Source organism: Euprymna scolopes, chromosome 44, assembly GCF_053919585.1.
Source record: "Euprymna scolopes isolate OS-2025 chromosome 44, ASM5391958v1, whole genome shotgun sequence".
NCBI lineage: Eukaryota > Metazoa > Mollusca > Cephalopoda > Sepiida > Sepiolidae > Euprymna > Euprymna scolopes.
The window spans coordinates 12,352,766-12,375,218 of NC_136525.1; the positions used below are offsets into that span (position 1 = coordinate 12,352,766).

Consider the following 22,453-nt stretch of genomic DNA (forward strand, 5'->3'; position numbering starts at 1 on the left):
AAATTCTTGGAAGTAATGAGTGAAAAAGGGGAAAGATTGGAAATTATGGCCATTGGAGGAATATAGAACCAGCTGCTGAAAATGAAGGTCCAGTGTGTATCAGTTGAAATAAGGTTGCTCAGTGGCGAGAAGTTTCCCAAGTAACAGAAGAAGATCATGAAGAACATGTTTTTCTTCACACCTGCGCAAGCCAACACCGCGGGAAAAATGGTCGGATCCTTGTATCGATCCAGTAGATATCTCACTGCTGATGCAATTCTCTATCTATATAAGAGCCAGATACGTCCAAGGATAGAATACTGTTGCCACATATGGGCAGGAGCTGCTAGAAAAGACTTAATAGGGTTCAAAATAGACTTTGTGGTCTGGTGGGAGATGTCCTTTTCTCTTCGCTGCAACCTCTATCTCACAGAAGAGATGTTGCGAGTTTGTTTCTGCTTTATCGTTATTTTCATGGAAAGTGTTCGACTGAGCTTCAATCTATGGTCCCCCCCTCGCCAAACTTTCACAAGAAACACTCGTCTATCTGAAAACACTATCAATAATTCCCCCCCCACTCTTTATCTGTGCCTAAACCTAAACATAGATTCCATGAACAAAGCTTCTTTCTTAGAACTGCACGCCTGTGGAATTGTCTTCCGTTTTCCTGCTTTCCAGCTGTCTATAATATGGTTGTCTTAAAGTCCAACGTGAACAAGTTTCTGATGAGCCGTTCCACTTAAGTTAACAAATTTACCGAACTTCCATTACTATTGATTACTATATTGCCCTTTTGACTACTCTACACTCTTTAACCCTTATCCTTGAGTGGCCGATCGGCCTTGATAAGTGATGACGCCTATGTAAAAACAAACAAAAAAAACAAAAAAAACAAGGCACATTGAGTGGAATACATGAAAATGGAAGCTTCAAATTTCTCGGATTAGATAAACGGAAGATGGGATCATTATGAACCAAACCAATTATGTGTCATCTATTTCTCGAATAGATTTAAAGAAAGGAAGATCCTTAAGAAAAATGATGAGCTGAGTGAAGAGAAGAAGACAGATTTAAAAAGACTAACAGGTCAAATGATGTGGGTATCTACACAGACTCGACCTGATGTGTCATGTGTGTAGGATGAGTAAGCCAACAAGTCACTATTAAAGCTAAAATCAAAGGTTTCATACCCTTTCCACAGCTGGGAAATCCTTCAGATTTGAGTGTAGTTTGCTATTCTGATGCTACCTATGCCAGCTTGGAGAATGGTTCCTCACAGGGTGGATCTATCGTCTTTGTTTATGGTAAGATGAATAGACTGGCTCCTATATGCTGGTCATCAAAAAAACTTGACCGAGTAACAAAGAGCCCATTGGCATTCGAGACTCTTGCATTCAGTGAAGCTGCTGATGCAGGTGTATTGATAGTTGCCATGCTGCAAGAATTTTTCAGACTACCCAAGTTGCCTGAAACAAACAACGTAATTTTGGTAGAAACCTTAAAATCATTAAATCTTGTGACAGACGTTTGAGAGTTGATGCGGCCAGAGTAAAGGAAATATCGGTAAAAGAAGAAATACAAATTGAATGGATCAGGGGACAGGAACAGGTCGCAAACTGTTTGACAAAGATATAAGCCTCTACTGAAATTCTAAGAGACTTGGTGAGTTAATAAGCCGTTTTGTTTGTTTGTCTGCTTGTTTTTCTTTTTATTGAAACGTTGACTTACACCTCACACCAGAAGACACCAGCAATGTTAAAGTTGGAGTTATTGAATTTGGTGGCCTTCTTCTACATATTTAGTTATGACCCTTGTCTCGAGTGGATATTCAAGATGGCGTTCGGCCAACAGTAACACATGTTTATCCTACGTCCTAGGAAGTACTGGGTGACTTAACAACAGGGAGAAAGGTCTGGACTCTAGAGAGGGTGAGGAACTGTCTTGATGCCCATCTTGGTCAAATAGTCTTTGACAAAGATGAAGCTTCTTTGGGACAAACTTTATGCAAATCTACCAAATCTTCAGTTCCTCATGAATAATTGTCTGTACAGTTCCCACAATCAATATCAAAATGTGCATATGGTCTCTATAAACACACGACAGTCATTATCCATGAAATTCTTTATTTGGCCAATCAACTCTGATGTTCTGACTGCCTTACTCTTCCCACACCTCTCATCATCCCTCATAGACACTCTGCCTTCATTGAATCTCTTATACCACTCAATAACTGGTGCTCGATTCATGCAAAATGGTCTCAAAGCAGTCTAAAGCATTCCAAACGTTTTGTGGAATTTTTCCAAATTTAAAACAGAATTTTATTGCATATTGTTCTTTTAGAGTGTCCTCACGTCCAGGTTGCATTTTTAGAATTCACAAACTGTAACAGGCTTTAATAGGGTGTATTCCAATTCCTGTTGTAGCTGTTTATTTGAACCTTAAATAAATTAAAAAAAACTTGGTCAGTCATCTCATAAGATGGATCCAATAACATACTAAATTTTCAAGAGTCTACAATAATCTTAAATGCCTGTACAAAAAAAGTCTGGAAACTTATTGATGCAGAGAAAAAAAAAAAAAATTCTTGATATTTGATATTTCATTCAATTCGTACAAATGCAAAGAATATTGCACAAGGCGAGACCACCTTTTCATAAAATGTTTTTTTTTAAACAAGATGCAGCCGATTTCTTTGCAGCTGTGCAAACAGATGGATAAGCCATCTTGTTTGCAAAAACTTGCGGAATTGAAACGTTTTTTATACAGTCTGTCAACCTCTCCACCTTCTATATCTCCATTTTCCTCTTCCCCTTCATTTTGTTTTTCTTCTTCGTTCTCTTCTGCTCAGACATCATCATCATCATCATCATCATCATCATTATTATCATCATCTACATTATCATTCATTTTCTCTGTTAGATATTTGGCAGGTGGCCCTCAGGAAGTGAGGCATTGGATGGTTTACACACACGCAGATTGATTCCATTTCAGGAATGCAGAATTTTCCACCATTGTCTGTTTTAATGTATAATTTGATCAGAAATATATGAGCGGATATCCGTCAAAGGATTTGAGTCAATAGACAATGGGAAATATTAAACATTCAAAGGGTAACGAACGTTTATATCAATCGAGAAAGCGGACAGTCTGCCACCGAGGGAGAACAAGCTGGCACATTCTTATCCACCAAACATCCACACCATTCCCACGTGCCTTCACCAACCAGTAATGAAAATAATTCAGCACATTTGAACACCTCTTGATCTCACTCACCTACAATTTAATCCCTTAATTCTTCCACTCCTTTTCCTTCTTCATCATCTTTTTTCCTCCCTCCTTCATCACCTCCTCCTTATTCTTATTCATCATCATCATCATCATCATTGGGTGGTTAACAACGCGGGAAGTCAGTCAGAGAGGGAGAACAAGTTGACACATACTTAACTGCCAAGCATCCACACCATCCTCACGCGCTTTCGCCGATGTCAAACACCCGTCATAGACGGTAAATCCAAAAGTGTTTGCCGGCGTGAAACAAACAAAGTATTATTTTATAGATCAGCTGTGTTGTGTTTGATTCGCTGTTAGTAGACCAGTGACAAAAATAAATTTAGCAATTATATAGACTGAACACCTTTTAATTTCACTTACCTACAATTCTTCTGCTTCTTCTTTTTCTTCTTCATCATTTTTTATCCTCCCTCTTTGACCACCTACTCCTTATTCCTGTCCATCATCATCATCATCATCATCATCCCAACTTTACATCTTCATGTAGTCTCTTCCATAATCCTCGAGAAAGAATTCTGACGAGAAAAATATTGAGGAAACCGATACCAACAATAGAATCTTCGGATTGATACGACATGATGACGATCATGATGATGATCGTCATCATTATCATGCTCGGCCAACTATATATAAAATAGAGAGCATGAGTTGTACAGCGGCGCATCTCCGATCTCGCTGGTTGAACATTGTCACTTTCCGACATGATAAAAGGCTCATATCGCTCTTTGGATTTGTACACAACTCGCCAACTAGTAGACTGAATGCAACAACAAATAAAATAAAACCGATTTTCATCAAGCGGAAATGGAATCATGTTGTCTTTTCTATGGCGGCAATTTAATCGTTCCACCTCATCTTTATTATTAAAAAAAAATTGCATTTGTATAGTAACCGATAAATTTGGAAATTGATTTCCAATAGCAACAGTGCTTTTTTTTTTTTAAAACAGTTGATTTTCTATTATTTTGACACACGTGCGCACCACCGACGCCCGCACACTGAATCGGACATTTAAAACCTCAATCTTTATGAATAGCTGAAGGCGTGCCAGGCATCATCATCATCATCATCATCATCATCATCATCATCATCAATTTTCCTTCTTTCTTATCTTCTGTTTGCTTTTTTCCTCATCCTCCTATAATCTATTCACTTAATTCTTCTGCTCCTTTTCTTCATCTTTTTCCTCTTCCTTCTTATCATCATCATCATCATCATCATCATCATAATCATCATAATCATCACCACCACCACCACCACCACCACCACCACCACCACCACCACCACCATCATCATCATCATCATCATCATCATCATCATTACCACCATCACCATCATCACAAACACCACCACCAGCACCACCGTCACCACCATCATCATCAATTTCCAGATTTCTTTCTGTTTTAATAGAACGTTGCCAGCCTGTCCCTGCTTTTTTTTTTTACAAACGAGACACCACGTGTCAAGGCCTGGAGGCCACTCGAGGATAAGGATTAATGAGTATACATTAGTCAATGGGATTACAGCGTAGCAATCATAAGTAGTGGAAATTTTGTAAATTGGATTACTTGGGGGGGGGGCAGTTCAATCAAGAACTTGTTTACGTTGGACTTGAAGACAATCAGATTGTAGTCAGCTGGAAAGCAGGAAAACGGAAGAGAGTTCCACGGGCGTGTAGTTCTAAGAAAGAAACCTTTTTCATGGAATCTACATTTAGATAAAGAGAGGGGGGAAATTATTGATAGTGGTTTTTACTAGACGAGTGTTTTTTGTGAAAGTTTGGCGAGGGAGGGGCATAGATTGGAGCTCAGACGAGCACTTGCCATGAAAATAATGATAAAGCAGAGACAGGATCGCAACATCTCTTCTGTGGGAAAGAGGTGGCAGGGAAGAGAAAAGGGAACCCCCCACTAAGCTATGAAATCTATTTTGAACTCTGTCAAGGCAGGATAAACTGCTTCTAGAAGCTCCTGCCCAGATGTGGCAACAGTGTTTATCGCTATTATTATTATTATTATTATTATTATTATTATTATTATTATTATTATTATTTTATTATTATTATTATTTTATTATCATTATTATCATTATTATTATTATTATTATTATTTTATTATTATTATTATTTTATTATCATTATTATCATTATTATTATTATTATTATTATTATTTTATTATTATTATTATTATTATTATTTTATTATTATTATTATCACTGTTATTATTATTATTATTATTATTATTATTAATATTATTATTTTTTATTCTTCTTCTTATTTTCATTATTATTATAAATATTATTATTATTTTTATTATTATTATTTTATTATTATTTTCATTATTATTATTATTATTATTATTATTATTATTATTATTATCAATATTATTATTTTTTATTATTTTATTATTTTATTATAAATTATTTCTAGGGCTTCCTTTCTTTCTCCTCTACATCGTCTTCATCACCAAATTTTTCACCTCGTCTTTCATCATCATCATCCCCATCATCGTCGTCATCATCGTCGTCGTCGTCATCATCATCATCATCATCATCATCATCTCTTCCACTCCTTCCTTTCTTCTTTTACTTCATCTTCATCACCAAAACTTACACTTCGTTCTCCATCCTCCTCCTCATCGTCATCATCATCACCATCCTCCTCCTCCTCCTCCTCCCCCTCCCCCTCCCCCTCCCCCTCCTCCTCCTCCTCCCCCTTCTTTTACTTCACCAAATTTTCCACCTCATTCTCCATCATTATCTTTATCATCATCATCATCTCACCATCATCATCATCATCCGTTACCATCACACCCGCTCTCAAGATTTTCATCTGAGTTTACATTTACCTTTCGTTTTCATGCAAGTGAATTTTCCTCTTCATCACATCGCCCAACAACAGCCACATCAACCCAAACCCGAATATCTTTCTTTCTTCCTTTTTTTCTCCTAAAAAACAAATGTCAAAGTGCACTCTAGATTTGCGCAAATAAAAACGACAACCAAAATGGCCGCCTCAAGACATTTGATCTATTTCTCACGTTTCTATTTATTTGTAACAATCTCCAATCTTATTTTCTTCGGGGATGCGGCGACGGGATGATGAGATCTTGTTTCCTAACGCTGACTCCATAAGCAAACATATCGTTTCCATCCGGACTTCCTCTTTCCATTCTTGATAAGAAGCTTTTCAGTCAGTCCTAACATCCTAAGATAAAGAGCTGTTATTTTGTGGGCAATTGATATTAATTGGCCAGAATCTATTCAATGTATGTTCTTTAAAATGCTTGCAGTTAATTTTTCTTTTATGTTTACTATTAAGTAATTTGTCTCTCCTATAACATCTTATAATTCCACATTTCTCGTTAAGACATAAAAAGCAAGACGAGTTTAAAAAAATACACACACCAGTTTTATCTGTCGTTATTATATTTACCATTTAATTATTGAAGTGTTTTGTCCTTGATATACCTTCAGACACTTGTGCCCCCACGACGTAGACACCCTCGACAAACCCAACAGGCAGCTAATTCCCACCCCCACACAGTAGAGATCCCTGGATGTAAAAGATCTGTCTACTCCAGTAGTTTCTTCCTCAGAACCCCTAGACTCTGGAATTCTATTCCAGGTCCCTGCTTCCCTAACTGTACTGACATGCAGAAGTTCAAGTGTAACGTGAACCGACATCTTGCTGCCCAAATCCCACCATAGTGCCCCAGCAGTTGCTGCCCCTGATAGTAGCCCCCTACACCAAAGTGGCAATGTGCCTTGTTTGAGGTGAAAATGCAATAAAAAAAATTTTTTTTAAACTGACATGCATGATATGTCCCTGATAATAGTCCCTTACATCAAAGTGGCACTGTCTCTTGTTTGGTGTGAAAATGTTATAAAAAAACAAAATTTTAAACTGCGAATTACTACAGACTTCTACCCAGTTAGTGATGACGAAATGAGAGCATGTTACTCCCTGTGGATTAAATAAAGGATTCCTTGCACATTCTCGATTTCAACAGAGCTCGGTCAGGTACACCTGAAGAATCTCGGAGATTACATAAACTAACATATTGTGAAAATTACATGCAAGATGAGAGCAGTAGTCAAAAGTCCAAAGAAGTTATCACATTTGGCTGGTGCATCTGCTACTAGTCTCTCACTCCTTGACAGGGTTCAAAAGAGAGTCGCCAACCTGATATGTCCTGAATTGTCATCTAAGTTTCAGCCTCTGTCTCATTGACGAAATGTAGCATTCCTCTGCCTGTTTTACAAATACTTTAATGGTGAATGCTCCGACGAACTGCAAGCACTTCTACCCCCTCGACGTAAATACCCCTGACAAACCCAACAAGCAACTAAATCCCACCCCTTCACAGTAGAGATCTCTAGGTGTAAGAAAACTTTCTACTGCAATAGTTTCTTCCTCAGAACTGCTAGACTTTGGAACTCCTTTCCAGGATTCTGCTTTCCCAACTGTACTGATATGCAGAAGTTCAGGAGTAATGTGAACAGACATCTTGCTACTCATCTCCCCTCATAATACCCCCGCAACTTATGTCTCCGATAGAAGCCCCCTACTTCAAAGTGGCACTTGTTTGGGGTGAAAATTGAATTTTTAAAAATCCAAATGATATGAATTTCTGTAACGTTCGCTGGATTTTTCGATGCTATTTAACTTCGTTGTCGATTAAGTCAAATTCGTTTCAATTAATTTGGCTTTTGTATTATCTTCTCTTGTGTCCAAATCTGTCTTCTCTCCTTATCTCAAACGTATAATGTACAGATAATATTATTGAACAAGTGACAATTTAGTCTCGAATATAAACAAAGAATAAACCAAGGCAAAAAATTAAATAAACAGACCCATATCTGATACACAGTTTAATAAATGGGTTGTTATTAAAATCTACCTTATAGTCTTTAAGGACAAATCTAGGATATTTAGGCATATATATTTAGATCAGCCATTCTCAACCTTCCCTCCAATATTGACTTCTCTGCTTTATGTTTTTCTTTATTTGCCCCTTATTCCCATATAAAATGTACATAGCCATCATAAAGTGACAGAAAAACAAGAAGGTCAAAAGGAACATTGTTATTGTTTGTAACGTGATCGACTTGATGAAGCGATTTGCTCCTCATTGAAGAGGCTGAGACCCTCCCCCCCTGGGATTGAGAAAAACCAGGTAAATATGCTGTTTAATTAATCCCGGACAACAGCAGATATCGAAAATACTTAAATAGAAATATATAGATATATATATATTTTATTGTTTGAAAAGCCAGAGATATATTTTGTTGTTTAAAAATTCAATAACAGGAAACGTCAAAATAAAGTAGAAACGAGATTGTACTTGTAGACCTAGAGAACACCTTCAGACTATGGCTTTCTGAATGACACGGATTGACCCCGGGGGGTCGTGTGAACGGATGTCATTTTTGGTCCCAGATTACAAAACTGGTAATATTGGTGAAGTGCACACACGCAAATGTATCTGGGAAAAACCCAGATACGTAGCTGGCTCTGATTGGTTGAATAGGACTACCGTACCCCAACGCGTCCCGGAATATAAAAACAGGCACCCAGTTTTTTTTAGACTGATTGGAGAGAGATTGGCGCCAACCTCGAGAGAAACCAGCTACCAAACGCCTGACTCCCTCACCTCCATTTCGCCTGAGTGCCATTTACAAAGAAGAGAGATTTGTGACTTTAAAAACGTGCTAAGAACTGAACGTGTACATATCTGTAAAAAGACTTAATTTTTTGTGAAATTAATTTTTAGTGGAATAGAATTTTTATTTGTTTGTCTTCCTTCTTTCTGGCATATGCGAGCTTTGCTTTTCGCTTTCAGAAGAATTCGACACAGAGGCGCTTAGAATTTCATGTGGCGAGCTTCCGGCTGACTGGACATCATGAGCCACAGTTTCGAAGAAGACCAGAGTTCAGTTGCTGACCTCACTACGGGAGTTTGGCCACAGTTTTATACTTTTGGTTTTATATATAAAAAAAAACAGTATTATACATTCGTATTACAAAAATAAAGAAACTAAAACGTTTTCTAAATAGAAAATTATGAAGTTAATTTATTGTATTACAAAAAATAATGAACAAAAACACCAGAACACTTAACAATGGGGATACTGCTAATACATTGAGTCAATCTGTTTATGCAAGGTGTTACAATATTTTTGGAGTATAATGGGGGTATGATCCCGCATAGTTGGGAGATGCTGCTAAGAACTGACGAATCAAATTAATTCACGTTCTGCTACCAACCAATCAGAAACCAGAATTGCTCCATAAATATTAAACCTTTCTGTAGCAATTTTGCATATGTTTTCTCCGTTTCAACATGGGAAGAATCTTTTGCTCTGTGGATTCCAACTCAAGAACTGTCTACTGTAAACCAGTCACTTCTCAGGACTTGTGTAGAACAACGAACCATCAGAAACTGTTCTGAAACTAAACATGGCTTACACTTCTAGACTGTTGTTGGCACAATTCTTACAAATACTTCAAGGTTAGATCCATCATCGGTCACAACAGTCTCTTGTTTCTAATATTCATAAAGATAGTCTAATATGCTTCATGCATGCAACTGATTAAGATTTTTTTTTACAAGGGAATCCTTGCTTATCAAGACCCAAAGGCCACTCGAGGATAAGGGCTAATAATTTGCCAGGTAGATTGCGTGGCAGCATAATGATTTAAACTGGAAATAATTTGATTATTTGAGAGGATAGTTCAACAAGAATTTGTTTATATTTGACTTGAAAACAGCCACTCAACGATAAAAGTTACATGAGTGTTAAGTAGCCAATGAAATGATCAGTAATGTTAATTGTTTCTTTCTGGTAATGCTATTATCAGAGCAGCGCCAGCTTTCAGGGTGTTTCTGGTCTTTACTGCTACTAAACTTAAGAACTCTGATACACATCCCTTATTCGTTATGAGGTAGGTTCATTCCACTGTCGGATTTATGCCGCCGGTTTGTTTGATCTGTGTAAGTTAATCGGCATTCTTGTGTGTGCGGTGTGTTTGCTCAGGTTTCAAATCCCGAGTTCAGATGTGTCTAACTGATGAACCCAAATGAGGGCGAAACTCAAGTCTTGGACTTCCGGTTTGTTGGCCTTCTTGGCTCTTGTGAGCTGCTACGTTGTCTGGCTATAATCGGTAAATATTACCTTACACTGCAACTCTAATTTGGTGCTTAGAGGTCGCTGACAACGAATCTGATAACCAAACCCGTCGCAAATTTACCGTTGGCATGGTATTAACTCCTGGACCCTGGGACTATTTTGCGCCATTTCACTGCTACGTTAGTGTTTTCTTACATGATACATGCGCGTACTAAAGTGACTTATCATATCGTGGAGGAATCTTTAGCGAACATTTGACAACAGAAACAAACACTTGGAAGGCACGCTGAATAAGGAATGAGAATGAATGTGAGTTTTATCCAAAAATTGACAGAAAATTTTTTAAATTCTTCTCTAAGAGTAGCAGAAGATTGAAGATTAATCAGCCCACCTTTTATTTCTGACAATCCAGTTGCAAAATATCTTATCGATCTTTCTATTAGAACTCTTGCAAAATAGCCAGTAAATTAATTCTTTAAGATATTAAAATGGTCTGTGATGTCAATTATCCCCAGTCCAACTCAACAGCTTTCATTGCTGACGTCATCCAAATTTGGGAAATTTACAAAATTGCTTTGGTATACTCTTCATGTCCATCAGTTCAGTTTTGCCGGCAATACTGTCATCTTTTTCACTTGCTTAAGTAATGGTTACTGATCGTCCATATGAGTTGTTTATTAACTTGGTTAAGATGGGGAAATAAATCTGATAGGTACCCCCAAACAGGCGATGAACTTGAGGTCGAGTCTGCCTGCCTACTACCACTTTTTTTTTTTTTTTGCTCAACACACACCTTCAAACACCCGGGCAACGCCAGTCATCCAGGCTAGAATTATTATTATTATTATTATTATTATAACTACTCAAAAAATGTAATTCAAACCCTAATATTTTTTTTTTCAATTAAAGGGGCAAGGATCAAGGTTTCATTTAAAAAAAAAAAAAAAACTATGTGGTTTAAAAAAAAAGGTTTTAAACTTCGGACTTCAAAGGTAATTTTAAAAAAAAAAACTCTTGTTTTTGTTGTTTTAAATTTGAATATATTATTTATTGATCTTTTATCTTCAATTTGTGATATATAAAACTTCGGTAAGTAAATTAATTATTTACTTTTTAATAGACATTTCAAAATTTTCACACAGCTTTGAATTCTGGTCACAAAGAAACGATTTCACCTCAGTACGGAACTCAAAGAGCCCATGTGCAAGTTACCACACTTTAGCAGGCAGTAAAAGAATGGAATGTTCAGAGCCCATCTCATCACAAAAAAAAAGCTTTGAATAAAACAATAATTCAATGTTCGGGATCGAATGAAGTTAACAGCTTTCTGTAAATTACAATTAATGCATGTGTTGTGAAGAAAACAATGTTCTGTTGTTATATGAGATGTCTTTTGTTTCAACCCCATCATGGTTGGAGCTCCATGAGTACAGATTGAGCCAACAATGTTCTTGTAAGAAAAGCACTGTATTTTCTGTGGTATATCTATCTATATATCTATAAAAGTGAACGTGTCTGTCTGTCCGTCTGTCTGTGTGTCTGTGTGTCTGTCTGTCTGTGTGCATTTCCCTACGCAATAACTCTGTCAATTTTTAGTCTATAGACTCGAAATTTGAAATACCGGGTACTGAGATTTGGGAAAATCGATGTGACGGGTGTCAGCCAGAAATTTGGCTGTTAAGGGGTCAAATTTCAACGATTTGACCTTTAAGAACTCTACCAAACTCCTCCGACAATTTTGTGTCTAGACACTTGAAATTTTAGATATAGGTTCCTTGAACCTGGATCTAACTTAATAAAGTTATTTGAGCCCGAAACTATAAATTTTAAGGGGGTCATAATAGGGGTCAAATTAAAAAAAAATTTACTCTTTTTTTTTTTTTTTGCTCAGCATACACCTCCAAACACCCGGGCAACGCCGGGCTGAAATGCTAGTATATATATATATATATATATATATATATATATATATATATATATATTTTTTTTTTTTTTTTGAAAGAAGTCACCACTTATCAAGGCCCGAAGACCACTCTACAATAAGTGTTAATGGGTATACAATTTAGTAAATTGGATAACTTAAGGCGATGGCTCATCAAGAATTTGTTTACGTTGGACTTGAAGACAACCATATTGTAGTTAGTTGGAAAGCAGAAAAACGGAACAGAGTTCCACAGGCGTGCAGTTCTAAGAAAGAAGCTTTGTGGTTTGCTGGAGTGAGTCACAAAAGAGAAATTCACATTTTAGTTCTTTTCCACATATGTGACGGACAAAAACAAGAAGTTGTGAAAGGTTGCCAACATCACAGGTTTCATCGAGCTGCAAATATGGTACAATATAAGTCGTGAACCCGGGGAAGAGTCACTTGATTGTGAAATGATAGGCACATCCCTTACAACAAGGGGAGATAATAGGGCGTTGACTATAACAAATTAAAATATCATTATTAAACGTATTTTACGACCGGGCAAAGCCGGGCACCCCTCCCCCTCACTAGTGTGTTAATAAGAAAATTAACTGTACTTGGGAAAATATCGTTTCGTATTTATGATATAAATCTCACCTGTGTGTTTAAATGTATGTATGTATGTATTTGGTATGTATGTATGTATGTATGTATGTATGTATGTATGTATTTGGTATGTATGTATGTATGTACGTATGTATGTATGTATGTATGTATGTATGCCTAAGATTTTCACGAAATCGGTGTCGTTATCAAGCTCGACCCTTTGGACGACAAATATAAAAAAATTGGCTAAAAACATTAATTCCTTCACCCTCAACTGGGCACTTTTCTACAAGGAGGGGTCGCTTTCTTCGATGATATTTTCGAAAGTTATCCTTTCTTTTCGATTGACTAGCCTTAATTTAAACCTTCACCACTTCTGGTTTGGCGATGGACGCAATGGCAAAGCCGTCACATTTTTTTTTTCACATTCTTTTCTTCCTTCGCAGTACGGGTTCGAGCCTCCCTGCCTACTACCACTTTTTTTTTTTTTTTTTTTTTGCTCAACACACACCTTCAAACACCCGGGCAACGCCAGTCATCCAGGCTAGTATTATAGAAAGTAAAAAAGTTAAATAACAATGTCTGTTTTTTTCTCTCTCTCTCCAAAATAAATTATTTATTTATCTTAAAAAATAAACAGATTTTCGACTTCATCAGGTTATGACATTTTTTTTAATTAATATGATATTAAGAAGATTCAATGTGTTAACTGTTGAGACGATTTTTTTTTATTAAAATGGTCAAATTACACTTGCGTTTTATCTTAGTACATTTTTTGAAAGATGATCAGACTAACAATAATTATGTTCCTGAAATTTTTAGATGAATAGTGATGGTCTGTGTTATGTATAAAAGAGAAAATGTGAGTGGGAGAGGACACATCTGAACTTATATACTCAAAGAATTTTCGATCTAAAGGCTTGAAATTTGATATATATGGTATTCAGACATGTGCAAAACTTTTAAATCTGTTTTCTATCTAGAAAGGGGGCTACTAAGGAGTCAAAATTGAAAAAAAATTATTTGGAGGTCATTAGATTTTTCTGTTTGTCAACTATTTCACGGGGTTTTAAAACACTTCTTAAAGAACGTTGCTAGCTGGTATAATGGTTATCGTACTTGATTCACTGTCTTTAGATTTTGGTTTCGCTCTCAGCTCGAGTATTGATCAGTTTTGGAGCGAAAATTTGGTTGCGAAGAGGTCAATGTTTAAAGAGTTGACCTCTACCAAATCCCTCCGCCAACTTTGCGTGTAAACACTTGAAATTTTAGATGTAGGTTACCTGGACACGAGTCAAACTTTTTAAGATATACATAGGCACATAAAGTTATGAACAGTACATAGGGCCCGAGCAAAGCCAGGCTGAACTGCTAGTGTTTTAGAAAATAAAAAGCCAAATAACTATGTATGCGTTTTTTTTTTTTTCTTTAAAAAATTATTTGTTTTATTTTTATATTAATGCCCTTGCAGACATAGGAGGGCGATTGGTGAGAAAGAAGAGATCCCTGACTGAGATAGAACCCGATGCTAAACACAAGAATTCTACCCATAAGCAACCAATCAACTGCGGTCTTCCGCCCACGTTTCCAAAAGTATTGTCACTGTTCACGAAAACCACAATCGGCGCCACGACCACTTACTACTGCGAAAATGGCGTTCACACCGAGAAGGCCCACACGGTGATCATTTGTCAACCAAACGGTGAATGGAGCGAATCAAACTTCCGGTGCACCCGTAAGTACCTGTCTTACAAATAAATGAATAAAGAAGAACAAAAATTTTGTCAAACTTCCACTAGGTGTGCCAGAAACTTCGTGAAAAATATTGAATAATTCGACCCCCTGTCTTTCCAAACTTATAACTACTTGAAAAATGTAATTCAAACCCTAATATTTTTTTTTCAATTAAAGGGGCAAGGATCAAGGTTTCATTAAAAAAAAAACTACGTGGTTTAAAAAAAAAGGTTTTAAACTTCGGACTTTAAACACTTGTTTTTGTTGTTTTAAATTTGAATATATTATTTATGGATCTTTTATCTTCAATTTGTGATATATAAAACTTTGGTACATAAATTAATTATTTACTTTTTAATAGACATTTCAAAATGGGGGGGGTGAATGTAAAAAAAAAACGTTTGTCTAAAATATTATATTCGGTTTATTGGAAAGAGCATAAAATTTCACATTGACCCTGAAAATATCGTAAAAATAGAATAAATAGAAAAATTGATAGATTTTTAAAGTTTAAAAATTGAAAAATACTGAACTCGTAAAATTCAATTAATTTCATTAGTTTTGTTTTTTTTAAATAATAAAAAAAAAATATTTCTATTACTTTTTATACAACTTTAATAGTTTATTTTAGAAGTATAATCCATAAAGAAAATAAACAACCCACTTTTAAAAGAGAAATTACGAGTTTTTTATATTTTATTCGCAGTTTCGTGTTAGGGGTGTCAAAAATTCCCCCAAAATTCTAATACACCTAAACTTCCACACTTAAAAATCAACATTATTTTTAATGAGAAAAATTGATTTCCTTAAATCTTTAAAGTAATTCAGGGTGTCAAAAAAGTCACTGGAGGGTTTTGAACTTAAATAGATTCTTTATTTTTGAGTATATATTACATGTTAAAAATGGCTTTCGAAAAAAATAACGTTATTATTTCAGCGCAGTACCAAAAATACATAAGTAGCGAAAAACGTTTTAACAAACGAAACTTTTTAAATCTTTTCTTTATAATTTTCTTTGAAAAAAAAAAAAGTTTTTGAACATTAACAAAAAAAAAAAAAACTTGAAAGAAAAATGCTACTTTGAATCGTTTTAGAAACGTTTGAAAGACCAAAACATAATTTGTTTTGGAAAATAAACAACAAAGTTTTGTTTACTGAACACTAGCGAGGCGTACCCGGTGTTGAAGTACCCGTCGTTGACTGGGTTCAAAAACAGCCTACAGAAAATGGACTCTGATTTATGAAAGTACTAGCGAGGGGTACCCGGCGTTGCCCGGGTGTTTGGAGGTGGGGGAGGGTTAAAAAAAGTAAATATGAGGATCGAACCCGAACCGTTGAGGCAAAGTTATGAAAAAAAGTGCGATGTTAACAATTGCCCCACCGCGACATGCTTACGGAAACACGTTTGAATTTATTTAATTTAGCAGGTGCTTTTTTTTTTTTTTTTTTTTTTTTTTTTTTTTTCCACCCCCAAGATGTTATAGGAAAAAGGCTAACCCACATGCGGCGAGCGACAAATATTGAATATTTATCTTCTCGAAATCGAACAAATTAAATAGACAGGCGAGCTTCGTTGTTAACTGTGAGATATTACGATTTATATGTGATATAAAAAGTTTTAAAAAGTTGTGAAGCGACCGACCGCTTCTCTGAAAGAAGCCTTTTGTTGACATACAGAAAAAACGAACACACACACATACATACATACATACACACATACATACATACATTTTCGCTTTTATATTTATAGATTATTTATAAAAATAAAAATGATCCCCCCCCAAAAAAAAAATTGAATACATTAAAAAAAAATTGAATACATTAAAAAAAAATTGGATACATTAAATTCCCCTCCTCCTGCATAAAACATATGTCTGCTATGAAATATCGAGTAATCAGAATCGGGAATTTAAAAAAATTGGAATTTTTGGGGTATCAGAATCGGTATCGGATCGGAAAAATTTGCGTCTATTTTCCGATTTCAAAACCGACTCCTGTATTTATTTATTTATTTATTTATTTATTTATTTATTTATTTATTTGTTCAAAATAAAATCTTCGACTGCTAGTACTTATATTAAAATAATAAATATTTATTGATTTTAAACTACCAGTAAAACTAAGATATATAGATGGCTCTCTTCACAAGCGTATTTTTATGTTTGAGAAAATAGCGGGTACAACGATAAAGTTGTCGCCCTAGAAAAAAAAAACACTACAATTTTATTTTAAAACTTTTATTAAAAAAAATAAATTCAAGTAACTTAATTGTGTGGTAGAGCTGACATCTACTCAATGTAGCCGCCTTCAGCCTAATTCAGTGGGGGTCTAGAACTGGGAGCATGCCTTTTCCACAAGCGCCGACGGAAGGTTGGCGAATACTCGGCGGATGGCGGCAATCAGATTGGCTGTGGTGTGGGAGGTCATGTTGGTGATTTCTCGACCGATGACCAAGCGGGTTTAGGCCGGAAGAGGAAGGAAGCCAGTGAGAGAAGGATACCAAAAGTCGTAGCACTCCTTCTGAAGCCCGACCTGGACCATTTTACACTTGTGGGATAGTGCCGGGTCCTTCTGCCACACCCAGGGTTTGCCAGCGGCCAACTGATTACACCAGGGGATCACCATACCCTTCAGTGCATCCAAGTACGCTTTGGTGTTGACTTTCAAGCTGACTTCGAAGCATGATGTGGCTCTCACTTGAAACCACACCAAAGACCATAACTGTGGCTGGAAACTTTATTGAGCTTTGCCCTCAAGCATTGAACCGTCCAAATTTGCATTTTGAGGGTGCTGGCAATGGTTCTGTTCTCATAACTTGTATCGGTAGAGAGCATGAGTTGTACAGCGGCGCATCTCCGATCTCGCTTGTTGAACATTGTGTCACTTCAAGACATGATAGAAAGCTCCTATCGTTCTTGGGATTTGTACACAACTGGCCAACTAGTAGATGATTTGCAACAAAAAAAAAAAAAAAAGAAAACTGGTTTTCATCAAACGGAAATGACATAATGTCATATTTTCTAGGGTCATAATTTTACTGTTCTACCTTGTATATGCACATTTAACATGTGTTTTTACGGTAATCGTGAAATAACAACACCACAATTAAATATTTAGTGATTTATAAAGAATCGGAATCGGTAATTGTATCAGAATCTGGAATTAAGTACAGAATGGGCAATTGTATCGGAATCGGGAAAAATATTGGAATATTCCCATCACTAAAAAGTACGGTAGGTTGATGTGTTTTTATTTACTTATTTATTCGATTTCCATTTCTTTTAGTTATATATATATATATATATATATATATATATATATATTTTGTAGAAAATATATATTACCACTATCAAGGCCCATAGCCCACTCGAGGATGAGAGTTGAAAAGTGCACAGTAGTCAAATTCGGGAAAGAGGATGGAACCGCTTTAACGGGAGGATGAGTTATTTAGCGACTCCAACCTATTTTGTTATATATATATATATATATATATATATATATATATATATATATATATATTGTATAAAATATATATTACAACTTATCAAGGCCCATAGGCCACTCGAGGATGAGAGTTGAAAAGTGCACAGTAGTCAAATTCGGGAAACAGGATGGAACCGCTTTAACGGATGGATGAGTTATTCAGCGTGTCCAACCTATTTTTTTTTTCGTGCCGTTTTTAAGATTTTATCATCGACGATGTTCGGCATATTCCGGCGGTTTACGTTATGTTCCGGGCAAAGCTGAGCGAACGCTTAGATACGTCCGGTTAAATAACTGCCAAGTACTAAATAAATCACAGAAAAATATGTAGGTTATTTTAAAGAATAATTTTTGTCATTTATAATTTAAATAGATAAATTTTCCACAAGACTCGTACGTATAGTGCATAATCCAGAGGTCTAGTTTTCACAACTTTATGCATTAACTTATGCTGTGTTTCGACAATAACACGTCGAATGTTATCTTCCAAGTGATCGATTGTGCCCAGTTTATCAACGTAGACATGGAATTTACATACTCCCAAAGACTTAATTCCAGATTCTGATTCGTTATGGACGTATAGCACAGATTGGTTAGGTTTATGGTAGGGTTCAAAAGTAGAGTTTTTAACATCTAAGGTTATGTCTAAGAAATTAATTACTACTTTTGAACCCTACCATAAACCTAACCAATCTGTGCTATACGTCCATAACGAATCAAACCACCCTAAATCAATATTGAAATCAATAGTTCCCAATGACTCTCTAAGAATTTCTAGACTGTCCTCTAAAAAATCTATATTTAACAAAAACCAGAAATACTATAATGAAGCCCTTAAAAACTCAGGATACAAATCACAAATCCAATTCCTAAATAAAAATGATAGAAACAAAAACTACATTGAAAATAAATATACAAAAAGCATAATAACGTATAATATGGCCATGTCATCCTGCGGACGAATAACAAAAAATGACCAAAATGCAAAACAAATCAAAATCGAACCACCAGTATTAGTCACCAACACAAATAAACAAGAAACCAAAATCCGAAAGCGTAAAAACAGGCATAGGGACATCATATGGTTCAACCCTCCTTAATCCAAAAATCTGAAGAAAAACATGGCCAAGGAATTGTTTAAAATATTAGACAAAAACTTTAAAGCCCCTCATAGATACAATAAAATCTTCAATAAGAACACGATCAAAGTATCGTACTCAACTATGCCAAACATACATCGAAAGATAATTAGTTCGAACAATAATAAAATCAATAAAATAAAAAACACGGATACAGAAAATATAGCAGGCTGTAACTGCAGAAGAAAAAATAGTTTATAGCTGCACGGTATCACAAACCACTAATTTAAATCATGTTAATGACAACCTTAGCTCGACCACACGATCAAACAACCAATCTACCAATCAAATACAATCCAACACAGTTCAGACCAATACCACCCCTAATCGACTTGACAATAAATACATTATACAAAACGCAATCTACCTCGGCTCCACATCTGGTCTTGAATAGAATTTCAACCCATCAGCACTCTTTAAAAAAAAACCTCCCTCAAGAACCAAACCTCTCTATCTAAACATGTTTGGGAAATAGTAGGATCATATAAACCGTATAACCCAGGAAACAGATCCTTCAAGATTTTGCAATATGACGATACCAAAAACAAAAAATTCAGGGGGGGGGGCTAATATCACCATGCATTCATAAACACTGGTTTAAATTTAACAAATATAAACCACCATAGCTCATAAAAACCTTTTTTATTAATAATATATCCTAGATTTTGTAATAGAATATCTTTACTAATAAGATGTGGATCATCATTATTATTATTAACTAACTTACCATTATTCAGTATCTTAGTTAAGTCTCTATTCAAATTTAACAATTGTAGGTTATTAATTTTATTAATTCCAACAAATAAATAAATAAAATAAATAAATAAAACAATTATAATATTACTAAATTTACCCAATAAAATTATCTTATACTATACGAAAAAACAGCATAAGGACAAATTACCCCCTTTGACCATATTATTAGACAAAATAAGATTATCTCCCTTCACTTTGAATATTTATATTTTTATTTAAATCTAAATTAAACGACGATGAAATAAGCTAACCGTAGGAACTTCCCTTTTGGCGTTTCAATTTGAAATTAAGCAGTTCGAGCATGTATAAGCTACGGACAACATCTAAATGAATTGCTCTGAGGATTATTACGGCCTTCAAAGGATGAATCATTTTAAGGTTTTATATATATATATATATATATATATATATATATATATATATTATATACTTATATTTCTTTAAATCCTCGTAATAGCATCTTATTATAACATTATACATAATCTAAACCAACTTTGTAATTTTATTCTAACGTTTACTCTAAACACAGCTATGTAATTGTATTCTAACTTTTATGATTAACCAATATTACTTTACTCATCTACATCATTAATTAACTATTTTTCCTTATATTTTAATATTTTCCAGATTCATCTGCACTACTTAAATGCTAGGGTTATTTATGGTGTCTTTTATTAAAAAAAAAAAAAAACACCTAATATTTTGCTGATGAGGAGACTTTGTTTTCATAAAAATACTATACGCTAAAATTATTGTCCTTGATTCAATGTCTGTCACAATAAAAAAAAAACATCGTTTCCGAAACGACCGTACAATTTATTGGCTTTGTTGTGCTCCTTCTTATGAAACGGATTTTTAATTTTTAATTTTAATTTTGAATTATAAATTATCAAATAGAAAAGTAGCTCTACGATATTTGCCTATTGAGCTTTGATACATCGGATTTACAACGAGCATTATTCATTTCTGTATTTTAATTAAATTAGTATTTTTACTATAATATTAAAATACACTCTGCTTAATAGAAATTGCTCCAACCCCCTTTATATATATATATATATATATATATATATATATATATATATATATATATATATATATATATATATATATATATATATATTTATATATTGCACTTTTACCCAATACAAGGCACAGTGCCACTTTCATGTAGAGGGCTACTATCTGGGACATAATCTCCAGGGATACTATGTAGGGATTTGAGCAGCAAGATGTCTGTTTACATTACACTTGAAATCTGCATGTCAATGCAATCCGGGAAGCAGGAACCTAGAAAAAGAATTCCAAAGTCTAGCAATCTTAGGGAAGAAACAATTAGAGTAGAAGGTTTTCTTACGTCTAGGAATTTCTACTGTGTGGGGGTGGGATTTTGCTGCTTGTCGGGTTTGTCGGGATTATTTACGTCGAGAAAGGACAAGGACTTGTAGTTTGTTGGAGAACCTACCATTAAAATACTTGTAAAACAGGCATAGGGATGCAACATTTCGTCGTTTCGTCCTAGCTGATAGTGCGGGACCTATTAGGTTGGCAACTCTCTTTGTAACCCTATTCAAGAGTAAGAAACTAGTAGCAGATGGACCAGCCCAAATAATGGTAGCCTTGAAGAGGTACAGGATACTCTCAGGCGTAAGTAACTTTCTAGCACGGTAGAGAGAGCCCACCTTATTTGCAGCAGCCTTGGCAATGCCCTCAATATATCTGATCTAACTCATGTTCCCCGTGAACGTTAAGCTGAGGTGGCGTGATTCTTGGCAAACCCTTACACCTTACCGTTTACATTATCCAAAGCGGGGGACAACACTTTCATCCATTCTTCTGTCAACATAGTCAGAGAAACAAGTAACAGGGAAGGAATTCCAAAGTCTAGCAATTTGAGAGAACAGACTGCTAGAGTAAAAAAGTTTTCCGGCATCTAGGGACCTCTACAAATGTAGGGGTGGAATTTTGTTGCTAAATGGGTTTGTGGGGGGGGGTATGTACATCAAGAGGTACAAGTGCGATACGGGTATCATAGCACATTCCATTGAAGTACTTGTTAAACAGGCACAGGGATGCAACATTGAGGTGATGAGACAGGAGTTGGTGCTTAGTTGACAGTGTGAGGCCTATTATATTCGGTGACCCCTTTTTTTGTATCCTGTCCAAGATGCACCATCCAAGATGTGGCAACAATACTCCATACATAGGCGAATGGTGGCTTTGCTGATATAGAGGATACTGTCAGGCGTCAGAACCCTCCATTCTTTGCATTATGCTCAATGTAGGGTATTATTAGGCATGGCTATCAGTGGTTTTGTAGCAGTAAATGTTATCATCCATTTATGTCCCCCATTCCACTACGGACTGGAGGTCGTTTTATATGATTCTGCCATTGCTTGTCTTCATATTATAGAGAGATAAATCATC

The 22,453-nt window shown here is 35.5% G+C and overlaps 1 protein-coding gene across 2 annotated transcripts in view; it reads left to right on the forward strand.

Annotated features, from left to right (window-relative positions):
- The window catches only part of LOC145268691 (uncharacterized), a 102,233-nt gene that overhangs the window by 42,789 nt on the left and 36,991 nt on the right, over positions 1–22,453 (forward strand). For both annotated transcript variants that reach the window (XM_080124206.1, XM_080124207.1), the window contains exon 4: positions 14,386–14,649. In XM_080124206.1, coding sequence (XP_079980332.1) covers positions 14,386–14,649 — 264 coding nt within the window. The remainder of the gene's footprint in view (positions 1–14,385; positions 14,650–22,453) is intronic.